The following is a 15,621-nucleotide window of genomic DNA, read 5'->3' as shown; positions in this document are numbered from 1 at the left end:
TTAATCTAGGATGTGATTGATTGATTGATAGATCAACATCAGTGGTTCCATTGGATGCCAGATTAAAAGAAAATCTGAATTTCAAACTGTGGGTTTTTTTAACCTTTAATCAGGGACATTGATCATCGTAACGGCACAAATGACCTTATCAGTGTTTGTTTAGGTTGGCTGACTGTTCACTCAAAGATCAATTTGCATATTGATCACAGTTTCAGCATAATGCTCTGTAAGTGGACAATCAATCGTCTCAAACTTGGAAAACAAGTTTTCACTACAAGTTTGCTCACACTATAACCTTCACTTTCAAAAAATATGTAAATCTATTCCTAAAGACCTCAAGAAAAACTGGGTAAAACAATGGGATGAAGCACCACATATAAATAGTTAATTCGCTGCAATTTAAAGTTTTATTAATGGTAAACAATCATCTACTGATGGTTTATTGATCAGGTATAAGCGATTAAAAAGAACAGAGTTGTCAGGCTCAAACTATAAGGCTTTGATAGTCTCTTTAGCGCCTTAATTCATCAAAGAGACACAATGGACAGTTTGATTACCTCTGGAAAAGGTAAAATACATGTATGAACTATTATTCATATATATATATATATATTGACTACAATTAACTACAGACGTATAAAAGTGCAACAATTTATTCACTTACACATAGAGTTTGACTGGCCCTGAAATAGTTTTAATGTGGTAGGAACATTCATGTCGATGTGGAATGTTTATGGTGAGAGCCAAACGCTTCCCTCGATGTGCGTGTTCCACCTCAGCAGATCACACCCCAGTAAACATTGAACAAATGTAGCACAGCAAACACCAGTAAACAGTTTAGGCAACAACTGAAACAGAGGAGTCACTGCACCAGTCTGCTCTCTATCTATTCCTGTTATTGATCCTGGCAGCTGTTGTCACATCCTTATCTGCAAAGGTCCATTATGTTTTCAACCAGACTTTGTTTGGCTTGATTAATCCTTTCCATTTACCCAGTTAAAGCGCTTGCGGACTTCCCATTGCACAGTGGCTTTGATAAAATCAAACAACGTCATCCTTTTTTTTCTTTTTAAATAAACTCTCATTTTTAACCTTTTCAGAAAAAGAACTAGAAAAATGTCGCATTCAAAATCCTCCTTCAAACTGACTCCTGAGCTGCACGCCCTTGATTATGATTGAAAAATCAAAGTGCAAGGCCTGTATGAGATGTCATTCAGTGCCGGTTGGCTGAGGTGCAGGCATCAGACGTGGTCGACAGGGGGCGCCACGTGACGCCAAAGCCTGAGTATATAAACCTGGCTTGTCACAGAGAACTGATCATTTAAAGCTGGTACCAGAGTACATCTGGAAGTGTGGAGCTGGACGCTGCTGCTGCTCAGCCTGGAAAGGTAAAGAAGCTTGCCGGCCTCTGTGCTTGTATACCTGTAATTTACCTTGCACTGTCGAAAACGGGATGAATAATGAGGATATTAGATTTTTAATTAATTTAATGAAGCAACACATACAAAAACCATTGATTATGACATATTCAACGGCTTATTTCTTTACCATGGGACCTACAGCGTACCCTGCATCCACTTTTATCGCGGCGGCGGGACCGACTTGGTGTGTGTGGGTGCACGTACAGTGTTGTGTGGGGCAGTTGACTGTGTGAGCTGGTTTGTTTATTGTTTGTCTGGCAGCTCCTTTATGTTTTTTGGATGCACCACAGTAATTGCAGAGGAAAGTTGCGGTTGGATGAGCCTGCGAGGACATTTAGGGGTTGTGTGGTGAAGAAGAGGCGATGGGGGGGACAGGGGCCCATGGGTGAGGGAGCAGTGAGAGAGCCCCACTTTTCTCTCGGAGTCCAGTTCGGACCAGTTTTTTTTCCACTCAACAGCAGAAACTCTGTGAAGCCATCCTGGATGCTTCTTCAGTTATTAGTGCCTGTAATGTGATGTAAGATCTTTGTTCCAGCCGCACAGTGATGTAATGATCTTTTGTACAAGGAGGGTTAATAATTCACCCGTCGTTGTTAATGTAAGTTAGTTAGTTAGTTTAGTTATTTCGCTCTAATGGCATCAGCCGTCCCTCTGTGTTTAATTAAAAGGGAGACTTTCAGTTAATCAACGAAAAACAGAGCTTTTTTTCCCCTCAGTTCCCCTCAGACATCATATATTCACAGACATTGAGTTTTTACACTTTGTTTCATAAAGTAAAACAAGTTATCTTCAGTTAGGGGAAAAGTTAAGTGGTTTCATCTTGTAATCTCGTAAAAATCTGAACCTTCCTGTCCTGCAGTGACTTCAGTGTGATAGGGTAACTATAAAAACCTCCCCCTTTCTCTTCACAGATAAGTGATCAGAGCTCCTCCATCCCGAGTGTCAGTCCGGGAGGCTCTCTCTGCACTTCCAGCTTGCTCTTCTCTTCCCTACCTCTTCCTCCATCGGTCTCCCCCGGTGCTTCACTCTTCTCTGCCTGTAATTCCTTCCCCCCCTCGACCATGGCTCCGACCTTGGCCACAGCGTTCGCCAGGCGCTGGTGGATGGCGGTGACTGCTATCATTGAGAATCTGCTCTTCTCTGCGGTGCTGCTGGGATGGGGCTCGCTCCTCATCATGCTCAAGTCGGAAGGCTTCTACTCGTACCTTTGCAACGAGGAGGGTGAGTCACAAATGCTGTATTTCTGCACTGACAGAAGAATGAACGGACTAACTGTCTTCATTTTTCTGTCACCTGGTTCAGACCTGTGCCTAGATTTGCCTTGAAAGTTAAGCCCTAGCTTATAGGAAAAGTTTGTGGTATTAAGCATCTGTCTTCATGAGGTTACAGTGCAAAACTCATTTTTTGGGGGGCGGTGACCTTTTCCCTTGAAACGCACTGAAATTTGCTTTTTAATGTAAGGATTTGGGGAGATGGGAACCGTGACAGTCAAATAAGTGTCACCTTGATTTAGGAGGGAAGGAGGGAAGGAGGGAGCAAGCTTTTATTTAAGAGATGTTACTCAACACTGCTCCCCTCTTGCCTCTTCCTTTCTTTCGGAAGACTAACTGTTTTCTGTGAAGTGGTCATGAGCTGTTTTTTTTTTCTTTTCAAAGGACCCAGAAGATAAGGAGGGAGCAGGGTTGCACATAGGCAAAGTGGTCCAAAGCTTAAGAGTACAGCTCCAGTGTCACATGAACCAGACAGAGTATCACATTCTATTCCACTCCAGCTTAAGAGGCAGCAGACGTATTGAGAGGCAACTGATAAGCGCACAAGGGAGAAACTTAGGCGAGACTTATCCTTTTGGACCCGAGGTGACAGCGTGCCCCGCACCGTGGCCCGACTGTCGTGAGCACCGCTGATGACAAAGACACTAGACTGCTGGCTAGATTCAGTTTATCTCCCTCACTATCACATTGTCTCCCGGGGAGTTTACGCCATTGATTTACCTAACTGGTGATTTGCAGGAGAATGTTTTTTCACCACGACAAATGCACTACGCCGTCTTCCCGTCAATCAAATTTGACAGGCTCCTCAAATCTCGTCCCAAAGCAAAGTGATGCAACTTTGTCCGACACTTATTGTGTGATCTTTCGGTCAATTCATCACAAGCTATGTAGAAAAAAAAGGGCCACCCACAACTTGCAGGCGTCTTCCTCGTGTAAAGCCACCGCCACCTTATCTTGCGCTGATGATACGACAAGGAGAGGGCAGCAGCACCAGCTCAGCTCTTTACAGACACGTGACATGTGAGGGACTCTTTATTGCTGGTAATATGGAAGTTTGAAGTCCACAGATAAAGGGTCGGGAGGGGGAGAAGACTGATAGTAAAGTGATGAACAGTAGAAATCGGACCACTGGTGGCGCTGACTGTAAAAACAAAAAGGTGAAACGCCAGATGACAATGGTGCGGTGCGGACGGGGAGTTTGTGCAGAGGCAGCAGAGATGTGTAAAGGCTTGATTTTTATATGGGCATGCCACTCAAGTTGGTCAAACTGCTGTGGTCCTTTGTTGTAGTATTTGTTGCATTAGTGTCCCATTACTTTTGAACATATCAAAACAAACCATACGCTCCCCCGAATTAATATGAAGCACACGTTTTTTGTCGCATTTCACTCTTTAGCACACAATTTCCTACGCGAGGGTTGCACTTCTTTCTCGGTTCACTTTCACCATCTCACCAACTGCATGTTTCGGCGCTCTTTTGACCACCTTTGCCCCTCGCTGCTGCTCATCAGTGAGATGGATTGGTGCTGTAAGGCCAGCACACATGGACTCATGGAAACGCTTAGGAGTCCCGGCTGTGTAATAAAGAGCATTATCTGGTTTCCTGAGGAAGACCTTGCTCATGCAGCGCGTCACGGTGCGTCGCACGGGGCCGCCACGCACGTGCTCGCCTCCTGTGACTACGAAGACACCACAGAGGTGTAAGGGAGTGTGACCCAGAAGACATACGTGCCCAATAAGTTCAAGACCAATAACTGCTGCTCCCCTCGCTTCCTCCCTTGGACTTTTGTACTTTTGTACTTTCTTTATCTCCTTGCCGGTTGTGATGATAATGAGAGGTTTATTGCCAGAGCTAGATCATCACTTTTCTTTCTGTGGTGGTCCACAGCGCTAATGAAATAGCATCTCTGTAAAAGCAGTTTTCAAACATTTTAAACTAAGTGTTTATTTTGCTTCTGCCCCCGCCACTAAGTGCTGACATATCAGGATCCTGTGAATAGAAATCAGAAATAGAAATAGAAATTTCAATAGAAATAGAAATGCCACCTTCAGATTTCTTCTACACGACATAGGCCACTGCTTCCTATACGCTGAACTATAGGAGCTGAGCTCAACCTTACACAAGCATATGTTTATTCAACACTGCTTTTGTGGATGGTGTTTTTGTTCATCAGTGTGATCAAATAAAACCTGTAAAACGTTAAAATGTGACTTCTAATGAAAAGTGGTCGTGCTGTGGCAAACCGAACCACCTCCACTGACAGCTTGTTTGTTTTTGAAGTGCATGCCTGTCCTGGCTTTTTTGTTAATCAAACTCCGTCAAATTATCTAACGCCAAATCTTCTACCCACATCCATCATGTTCTGTAGGTAACAGCTCCAGCTACAATGTGTCCCGGCCCGAGGCAACGCCCGAGCCTGACGAGTATGCAGACTACTATGACAGTGAGGGCGCCGTGGTTGGTCTGGGAGACGGAGTGGAGATGAGGCCCCTCGTCCCCGTGGATGGGCCCCTGAGGATGAACGGCTGGCTGATCTGTAAGGAACAGGATGAGATGCTGAACCTGGCGTTCACAGTGGGCTCCTTCCTGCTCTCAGCCATCACGCTGCCGCTGGGGATCGTCATGGATAAATATGGGCCTCGCAAGCTGCGACTGCTGGGCAGGTAAACAAGGAGAGGACGTCATCCAGACTAACCCTTGAGCTACTTCTGAGAAGACAGAAGATCTATTCACTTCCATTGTAACTGCACTATGCAAAACCCTTTAAGAAGCGGAAAAAAAATAGCATGAGAGACATGAAACTCAAATGTCATCAAAGGTATTTAACAGTTTCATCTATTTCCAGCACATGCTTCGGACTGTCCTGTCTACTCATTGCTTATGGAGCATACAATCCAAATGGTGAGTACAGTAAGCCGGAAGAGTGTGCACCTTACTGCGAAAACAGTGTACAGTGGTTTGGTTCTCGACTGACTCATGACTGTAATGTGTGTCGTTTGCAGAACTCTCCGTCCTTATCTTCATTGCCCTGACTTTCAATGGCTTCGGGGGCATGTGCATGACCTTCACCTCTCTCACAGTAAGTGTGTGCGCGGTTGCGTGTGTGTGCTTTGACTTCCCTCCCGCTGCAGAGCCTTTGCACCCGCCGCATAGTGTTCGTCCAGATGTAGAAGCTCTGTCTTCACAGGTCTTTGTTCAGATCAGTGTCAGTGCTGTTATAATAGTTTGTATAGTAGCTGTTCTGGCTCCAGCGTCTACTCCCCCTCTCCCTCCCTTCGTGTCTGGCATTCCACCATGTCTCCTGTTCTGGTGGGGTTTTTTGTGTTGTTGTTTTTTTGGCTCCTTACACTGCACTCTGTGTTCCTGACGACAACTGAGCTCAGCATTGGAAAGCAGGAATCAGAGACTGATTGGAGAGGAAGAGAGAGAAGGCAACACAATGGTTCATTATCGCTTTCCACTGCATTTATTTTTGTGCTCCAGCGAGCACACGCGCAAATAGTCACTATTAACGTTAATTCATATTTGGAAACAAATGTATTTGAGCACAACTTGCGATGCAGCATCCATCTCAAAAAAAGGGACCAGTGAGGCAGCGGTGTGGAGCCACGGCTCTGATCTTTCAGTTTCACATTGTGTAGCAGGTTACAAGGAAAAGTTAGAATAACAATCAGAAAACATAAATCACAAATCAACCTCACTCAGTTCCCCAATAATTTTTTGTTTGTATGTGTTTATGTTAAAAGAGTAGATTGATATTGCAGAATATTTTCAGACTCACGATGGACAGATTCAAAACTTCAGCTCAGATGTTACGCGGCTAATGTACAGGGGTGTGTTAAGCTCCTTTCGTTCTAACGACACACATCCAGATTTTATTTAATTGTCTTCAGACCCAACCAGCACAGAAAAACAACTGAGAGTTCAAGGGTCAAACCCTCACCATTCCTTTGCATTCCTTCCCTGCCATTCTTCGTCCTCTTGTTCCCCCCCAACGATCTCAGTTCAGCCTATACACCGGAGTCCTGCGTTGTGCCATGGTGATGCCGTTCACGAGAGAGGGGCTCCGCTCCGGTAAATCACCCAGGAAAAACCCTCAGTTTCTATACCACCACAGGCTGCGTCGTTCGTCTCCTACGTGACATTTGTTGCATCCACCTAAATGTCTCATTAGTCGCTGCCACTGGCCTGAATGTCAGTGATGTAAACCGGGCTCCGGGCCTTTGTTTGCTGTGATTTAGGGACGAATCCCACAGGACGCCTCCGGAGTCCGTGTATGAAAACCATGTTTTCCCCCTCACGTCCTCTTTCACATCACCTCTCTCACATGCTGGCCTGTTGCACTTAAAATCATCAATGATTAGACTCTAATGTTGCTCATTGACTCCTTGAATACGAAGTATTAATTCGTTCAACACTCGGCCGCCCTCAGCAGCCACCACAGGCTCCCCATGCCCAATCTCAGTTGTCAGGTCACCTTCCCACATCTGATCAGGTCTGTCCCTCAGCTGTATCTGGGAAGTTCCAAAACCCACTGGAGCAGTTTAGCCAGTGCTTCACTGTGCCGACTCTCTCAGTTCAGTAGACACCACAAACACATACCTCCTCCTCAGCCGTTTTCCCTCTTATGTAATTGAATGTGCTTGTTGTTGTTCAGTCTCCTGAAAACAAAACAGCTTGTAAATGCCTTTGTATTTGGGTGTTGTTTTTTTCCGCCACCCACTGTCGCCTGCTTTGTCCCCCGGCCCTCTCTCCTGCCCTTCCTCAAAAGGCGGCGCAGCATGTGAAAGACAGAGAAAATGAACTCGGTACTCGTCTCTCCATCTTATACCTTCACTGCATCTCTTTCCTCCTCGGTCGCCCACGCTGATTGTTTCAGCTGTGTAGACTCTGTCAGCGCTGCGCTCGCGTCCCGTTCAGGACAGCTGCGTGTTATGTGATGCTGGTTGACTTTGCTTTTGCTTGTGTTCCATGTCACTTTGTTGTGTTTTTTTACTCCCTGATGTTCTTTTCCGCTTATTGGTTCCCCGCTGTCCACCCTGACCCCAGTGTCAGTAGGCACCATCCTCACAGTGTCCTCAATGTGTCCCGGGCCTCAAGCTCAGAGCAGCTACACTGCAGCCGAGATCAACCATGATCTAGACACCAGATGGTTTAACCTTCATACTCATTTATTTATCAAAAAAGTATATCTCAGGCAGGCGTAATTAGGACATGTGATAATCCAAACTCTTAACTAATTTATCTGCGTCCTCTCTCTCTCACTCTCCCTCTCTCTCTTTAGCTGCCAAACATGTTTGCCGACCTCCGTTCCACCTTCATCGCCCTGATGATTGGCTCCTATGCCTCCTCAGCCGTCACCTTCCCTGGCGTCAAGGTAACAATCACTGATGTGGCCTGCTCACATCCACATGCCTACACTATGTATAGTGCAAACACGATGTATATTGTGTTGTCAATTTCTCATACAATCATGTATTAACATATGATGACCAGTCTGATGTAGACATTAGTTCGGGGTTAACGAACAGCTGGTTTTATCAGGGCTAGTAAGACATTTGGGCCAGGAAGAAGGATTCAGAGAGGTGATGAGGCCAACATTCTTGGTGACCTGGCCGCCTTGGCCTGGCTATTTAGGATGTTTTTACCGTGTGATCTGGGTCAGACCTCTGAACCATTCCATGGTGAAGGAGCTCTGAACCAGCTGAACAGACTCTGTTGTACTCTTTGATTCAATTAGATATGACTTGTATTCAAACTTGTTACATTTGAACGATTATTTGTTCATTTCTCGAGGAAATCAAGATTTCCCCCACATATATTAACAGGGGTTTTGACATCATCATGATTTTATATTTCCACCACTGAGAACTGTGAAAATGTTCCCTTTCGTATATACGTCTTCTCCTCCTCCGAATTTTGCATTTATTGGTGTGCATTTGCATTAACACATGTTGTGATGTGCCCAGGTGATCTACGACCTTGGCATACCTTTCATCACGATCCTGGTGGTGTGGGCTTCCTGTGCCGGAGTGGTCTTCCTCAACTGCTTCTTCAACTGGCCACTGGAACCATTCCCAGGACCAGAGGACATGGACTACACGTCAGTACCATAGATACACACACACACACACACACACACACACACACACACACACACACACACAGCGTTTTTACACAGTGGAAGTCTTTGGTGAGACTCCAAGTCAATGTCCTCATTCTCCGGGAGCCTTTCCCACGGACACTGATCGTTGAAGATAAAGCAAGCAAGAAACAAAACAAGTTGGACTAATCTATAAAGAGCAGTCACCACTGACACTATTTGACAAATAATTATGCAACATGTGAAAGGTGTAAAGCAGCCAGGTTAAAGTCTGTCTGGCAACACTCATCGGCTGACCTCATCACATTCCTGACTGCCTTGTTCAGCAGAAAACTTTTCCAGCTGACTCAATTGTCACCTCCTCTGCCCTTCACTGTCCTTTTACTCCAACTCTTTATTTGAATCCCCTTTTCATCCTTTTGTTTTTCACATCTCCTTTCCCAGTGTGAAGATCAAGTTCAGCTGGCTGGGCTTTGACCACAAAATCACAGGGAAGCAGTTCTACAGCCAAGTGACCACCGTGGGCCGTCGTCTCAGCGTGGGCAACAGCCTGAAGCAGAAGGAGCTGGCCACCAAGGACGGCCACAAGCTCTGCCTCTCCACCATGGACCTCGAAATGGACTGCAAGACCAAGGATGAGTGTAAGGGCATGAATTCTCCTGATGTGAATTTGCAGCTTGGATTTTTGGAGAAGTTGAGCCCTCTCTTTTGGTGATTCTCCTTCTGGTGCATATCCTTCACTTCTTTATCTCCTCTGCAGCCCAGTCGTTCCTGAAAACTATCATCAGCCCCATCTTCCTGCTCAGCCTGGTGACCATGTCCGTCACTCAGCTTCGTCTCTTGTTCTACATGGGGGCCATGAACAGCGTCCTGGAGTCGCTCAGTGACGGAGACCTCAACACAGGTCTGTTTTTCGACATTTAGATGTGCATGTCTGCGTAGACAGAGACAACACTTTTGTTGTTGCTTCATCTTTGATTCATGACTTAAAAGCAGCTGGACTTACTTGGTTTTACTTGACTTTTCAGTGGAGAGAATGGAAGTTGGTAAGATTCAAAGCCTGTAGTTGTGCCAGTAGTTTACTGACCATTAGACTGTTAACTTTCAAGCTGACAACTTCTAGAATTTCACATCTAGTCTTGTAGAGGCCTGTCATCACAATCTAACACTCCACTACTATAACTTATATAGTCATAACCATTTTTTATTATTATTTCATCATTTGACCTTGTCTGTTGACCATGCCACTAACCCAGTCCTTCAGCTGTCATTCAGCTTGAATCTGAAATCACCAGGTTCCATTAGTGGTATTCATTAACTCACTTTGCCCCTCGGCACCAGCAAAGATTACACATCATATGAGCAGTTTCACATGACTCATTTATCATTAGTCCCCAGACCATAAATCCACCTCACAATGGCTCCATATTGACTTTTGAGCAGCCGTTTTCTCCATATCCAGTTGGTTCATGCATTATGGCTCCAACAGCTGACACTAATCATTTACTGTGCCATTATTGTCATTAACAAGTCCTGTCATCTTCTTTATCCTCATTTTGTCCTCGTTCCCTCTCTCTCTCTCAGTGAGTCTGTACTCCTCCATCTTTGGCGTGCTGCAGCTGCTTTGCCTGATGACCACCCCTGTGATTGGTCAGATCATGGACTGGAAGCTGAAGGACTGTGATGATGAAACGGACGAAAAGGAACCCTGCAGCAAGTGAGTCAACATCGACGAGGATGAACCCCTTCTCCATTTATAGACCCAGACATGAATATTTACAGTATTCTCCTGTGTGGTGAAGGGGAATAGAACCGAACAAACGATCCTCTATTGTGGCCTGATTATCTGACCTCTCTTCCTTCAAAAGGGGCGAGACAAAGAAAAAGCGCAGAGACAAAAAGACCCAGAAGGTGACCAATGCTTTGAGAGCTTTCGTCCTCACAAACGTCCTTTTAGTAGGATTTGGGATCACGTGCCTAGTGCCCAACCTCCCCCTCCAGGTGAGTGGTCCACACACAGGGTAGCAAAGTTATCACTGTCTCTTTGTGGCCTCGAATTTTTCTTTACAAGACTTTACTCAATAACCTCTTTTACAGGCTATTGGCAGCAGAGACACACAGTTGTATAAAGGTTCACATCGTCACTGTGTGTAAATGCTGCATCCAGTTCCAAAACTATTTCTTTAAGACCAAAGAAATGTCCATGTAGATCAAATTTTACAGTCACAACTGAGAAAAGGGACATCTCCTGCAATTTCACTGTTCACTGTGCATTCAGTGAAGTGAATTCAGTCACCGTGGAACTTTAAAGGAAAAGTTTGACATTTTGGTAAAAACACATTTTGAGAAATAGACAGGACAATCAGTACAACTCACGTCTGTCAGGTTAATATGAGGCTACAGTCAGGAGACGTTTACTTAGCTTAGCAGAATTAAAACAAAACCGAGATGTTAATCAGTTTGCATTAGAGGTGCTGCTAATAGGATTTTGCTACCTTTGGACAGAGCTATACATTAACTGACTGCATCAGCTCGATGATAATGAATATTTATCTTCTATCTCAGATTGTGTCATTCGTCCTACACACTGTGGTGAGAGGATTCATTCACTCTGCAGTTGGTGGCCTCTACGCCGCTGTGTAAGTCACACACACACACACACACACACACACTGAATACAGTAGTCTGAATATAGCTTCAACCTGAGACTCTCTCCTCCAGGTACCCCTCCTCTCAGTTTGGCAGTCTCACAGGCATGCAGTCTCTGGTCAGTGCTGTGTTTGCTCTGCTGCAGCAGCCACTTTTTCTGGCTATGATGGGACCCCTTGAGGGAGACCCGCTCTGGGTATGAATGTGCACACACTCAGACAGACTCACGCCTCAATAAAACCCTCGGGCCCGGCTAACTCCAGTGTCTGTCCCCCAGGTCAACGTGGGACTCCTTGTCGTCAGCATGCTGGGCTTCCTGCTGCCGCTGTACCTGATCTACTACAGATGGACGCTCAACAAGAAGCAGCAGCAGAGGGAGGACAACGCAAAGATCTTCATGAGAATTAACGGCTCCGACATCCCCGAGGCCTTTGTCTAGAGAAGAGTAAATGAAGATTCATTACTGAGAAACACTGGCAATCCGGTGATACGTGCACACATATACACATAAAAAAAAGGACGGCTGGAATCTTACACATCACATTTATCCATCAGCAGACTGCCACCTCCATTTTCCCCAAATCCCACCAAGACAAAATTACGCTCTGGTTGTCATGGAAACAAGTCCATTGGACGCTGTTGCTGAGGAGAAAAGTAAAGCGCGGAGAGGAAAAGGAGAACGAGAGAGAGGAAAAGACTGTGAAAGGAAAGAGGCGTCATGCTCTCTGTATTCCCCCAAATCCTCTGACTTCTCTTCTTATTCCCCACCGTCGTGCAGCCCCTCTTCACATAAGACTGCGTCAATATTCCCTATATTAACAGAAAAGGGGGAAAAGGAAGCTTGGTTGGCCCACAGATTTCCACCTGGGAAACCAGCAGGACTAGAAAATGTCAGCATGAAAAGGTTCCTATGTTATTATTGAGTGATTCCTTTTTCTTGTTTTCTTTTTTGTGTGTTTAATATGCACATTCTAAATCATCCTGATATTAAATCCCAAAACGAGGTGCTACCTATCTAGACCTTTTGACAGATGCTGAAAAAAGTAAGTGTGGACTAAATGGCATCGATGAGTGACAGGGAGGAGAGTCGAGCCTTAATGCTGATGAGCAAGAAGAGAAGAGAGTTATGATGATTCATTATTTTGTTTTAGATTTTTGTTTTTACAAGACTAACATCTTATTACAGTATTTAACTAGTAGCTTAAAATATACTGTTGTCTTGGATGAATGCCGGTGTTTTATGTGGCTGTATTCTGTAAGAGGGACATCAAACAACCCGTGGTATGTTTTGCTAAAAGCAAACGTTTAGATTATTTATTTTATTTCCTTTAGTTTTCTTTTTATACCTTAAATTCACCAGAGATTCCTTTAGTTTCATTAAAAAGAGAATATGCATTGTTCATTGGGAAGACTGCTCTGTTGGACTTTTAACACATTTTTTTATTTTACAACTTTTTACCAATAGTCTACCCTTTGCAATACATGGGACTGCAATCCAACAAAACAAAACACATCATCAATTAGATGCCTCATCTTAAAGTGAGTATGTCATTCATTCTGTCTATCTGGTGTTAAGAGAAATGCAGCACTTTATAACCATGTGAACCCCTTTAAATATCACAGTCACACACACCAGCTGACTTCAGCACTTCCCTCCTGATGCCTCTCTTGAGGAATAGTCTCACTGTCATTTTTTGAGCTCCTCCTCCCTTCACACGAGTATTTATTTTATTCAACGCTAATTTTTCCCATCACGACTTTCGTGACGTGCTGTATTTAAATGATGCTGTGCTGGTAACTGGTGTTGTTTGCGCAGAGCTCTTTCTTCCATCGTTGAACGTAATAAAGAGATGTTTGTCATACAGACATTCCAGGTTGATATGGAATTTTTTGTTGGCGTTAATAAAGACGTGTTGATCTCTGTTTGCTCTGGTTCATCACTGCTCACCAGGCTACACTATACAGTATGTGTGTGTGTGTAACTGTAGTGTATTATGTGATTCTTACATGTGGGTATTTTACACCTACATAGTTCCCATGTACAGGGGTTGCTTGCTTTTTCATGAACAGGGACTTTGTCAGCATGAAGGACTCATGGATATAGTGGGTGCAACTCCCTCCTGTAATGATCTATTGTTAAATTAGGCTTTTAATTTGAAATTCAGTTTTGAGAGGAGTACAATGTTGTTTCAATATGAGTTTGATATTTGAGTCGAAGAGTGTCTTTAAAAGGAATAGGTTTTAATTTCAGATAAAGGTTTAGTTTTAGGTTGTTCTGCAACCAACCAGCAGAGGTCAGTATTAGAAACATGTGTTTGCCACCTCACCACACACCACACTCGATAAGGAAATACACTGAAAAGGTTTTTTAACTCATTTCCCAAACATTTTAAACCAAACCTGCAAAATTGGAAATTTTTGAATTTCTGATCTTCACTGAGACAGACCACACAGTTCTGTATAACTGGCACGTATCATACATAAAATGAAATGTTGATACAAATATGAATGTGCTTTAACAACAGTGTTTAAGGACTGACTTCATGAAGCGTGTTCGGGGGTGAGGTGAAGACTGATTCTGAACAATGTTCTAACACCTGATGTTCCCGGCACACTCTCGGCCTGTCAGCACACCGCTCTGCCATCCGATACTTCTCTCCATCCGACGGCTATCACTTGACACCTCAGCCCCTCTCCTCACCTGAGAAGAGGTCTGAGAGAACAGCACATGGGGGACAGTGGCTCCTGGAGCGATGGTGGCCTGCTCCTGCTCCTGCTGCTGAACGACCTCTTTGTTGGCCGGCTGACCTATGTGGTTTGTCCAGGGACGCTGTTCAAAGACACAACATGAGACCACTGCCCTCTAAAGCAAGCAAGTAGGTCAGTCACATCATGTTCTGTTGACAAATTTGACCACACACATTTGGCTTTTCTCTTCTGTGCCTCAGATCACAACACATAAATCAATGAGACAAATGAGGGGAAATATGAACGGCAAGTAATAGACCATCAAAACAGGCAAATCATTACAATTTGAAATGTATTATAGCACAAAGTCTTTTAACCATGCAAACGTACCTATTTTCTTTATTGGGAACTGTAGTGAAAACTTCTGTTGTTTGACAAACCTGTGATGGATAGATAGATGGATAGATAGATAGATGGATAGATAGAAAGATAGATAGATAGATGGATAGATAGATGGATACACACGTTAGAAGCGGCTCTACAGATGAGGAGACAGAGGAATGATAAGCGGCTGTTGGCAGCCGGATACAGATGCGCTATTAATACAGCTGCAGTGCGCTGTTACGTAATTTTTAGACTCACACTCACGCAATCACATCCCGCCATCCTCGGGACGCGGGGCTGGATTATGGGACCTGTGATGCCATCGCGTCATGGACGCGCCAGCAGCCCCGTTCTGTACAGACAGACCCGTGGGTGGCTGGTGGACCAAAGTGTGGCCAGGGGACCGCCAGGGGTCCCTCGAGAGTCACAGGTCTTGGCGCAACAATTCCTCTGTGGTTTTTATGGGGATGAAATGTACACGTTTGCCTCCACACATGCGTGCCATCGCTATCGGAGATGAAAGTGTCTGTGATGTCAAACAAATGTCAGTCATCAGACAGGAGTGGGGCTGGGATTCTTGGATGCAGATAATCTCATTGGTCGCGGGGACTTTTTTTTTGTTGTTGCTTAAAGGGGCTTAAAGAGCTGACGCACCGTGCGTCCGTGCCACCGGCGGTGGTCCCGTCGTCACTCTGACGTCACCACGTCTCTACGTCACTGCGACTGCGATGACGCCGAGGGTGGAGCACACTCACAAGAAGAACGGCTCAGAGGTTCTCACTGGACCCGACAGATTCCTTCTTCCTTTTTGCCACAGAGGAAATCCCTCATTTTGTGATAAAGCCTAGTATGAATGCATTATATTATCCTGATATGATATGTCATTCGATCAACTTTCTCATTATTTGTTTGTTTTTGTAACAAATCGTCAGCCTGCTCTGATTAATAAAGTTATGGTACAGACCAGCTGTAGAAACCACATGTGCTGCTTGAGTAGTAGCTATCCTTGAAATTACAAACTTGAACATGGGGATTGTCAATGTCAGCGAATTACATATAGGCCTTCATGTGTTGCTACTCATTTGAAAAACTGAATGGGTCAGTG

The 15,621-nt window shown here is 44.6% G+C and overlaps 1 protein-coding gene and 1 long non-coding RNA gene across 2 annotated transcripts; one reads left to right on the top strand and one right to left on the bottom strand.

The window, feature by feature from the left end:
• Positions 1-1,315: 1,315 nt before the first annotated feature.
• Positions 1,316-13,367, top strand: slc43a2b (solute carrier family 43 member 2b). The gene is made up of 14 exons (XM_035626052.2): positions 1,316-1,388; positions 2,333-2,642; positions 5,061-5,355; positions 5,538-5,593; positions 5,695-5,771; positions 7,977-8,069; positions 8,662-8,795; positions 9,240-9,436; positions 9,556-9,699; positions 10,380-10,512; positions 10,664-10,796; positions 11,361-11,434; positions 11,517-11,640; positions 11,722-13,367. Exons 2-14 carry the CDS (start codon positions 2,483-2,485, stop codon positions 11,881-11,883), a joined length of 1,782 nt encoding a protein of 593 aa, XP_035481945.2. The 5' UTR covers positions 1,316-1,388; positions 2,333-2,482; the 3' UTR covers positions 11,884-13,367.
• LOC118301027 lies at positions 13,363-15,174 on the bottom strand. The gene is made up of 3 exons (XR_004790208.2): positions 14,775-15,174; positions 14,523-14,572; positions 13,363-14,274 (listed from the first exon to the last, which is right to left on the bottom strand). It is a non-coding gene; the product is annotated as an uncharacterized LOC118301027 (long non-coding RNA).
• Between the last annotated feature and the right edge of the window lie 447 nt (positions 15,175-15,621).

This window comes from Scophthalmus maximus, chromosome 2 (genome assembly GCF_022379125.1).
Source record: "Scophthalmus maximus strain ysfricsl-2021 chromosome 2, ASM2237912v1, whole genome shotgun sequence".
Lineage (NCBI taxonomy): Eukaryota > Metazoa > Chordata > Actinopteri > Pleuronectiformes > Scophthalmidae > Scophthalmus > Scophthalmus maximus.
The sequence above is the reverse complement of the archived record's forward strand: the minus strand, read 5'-3'. Positions and strand labels throughout refer to the sequence as shown.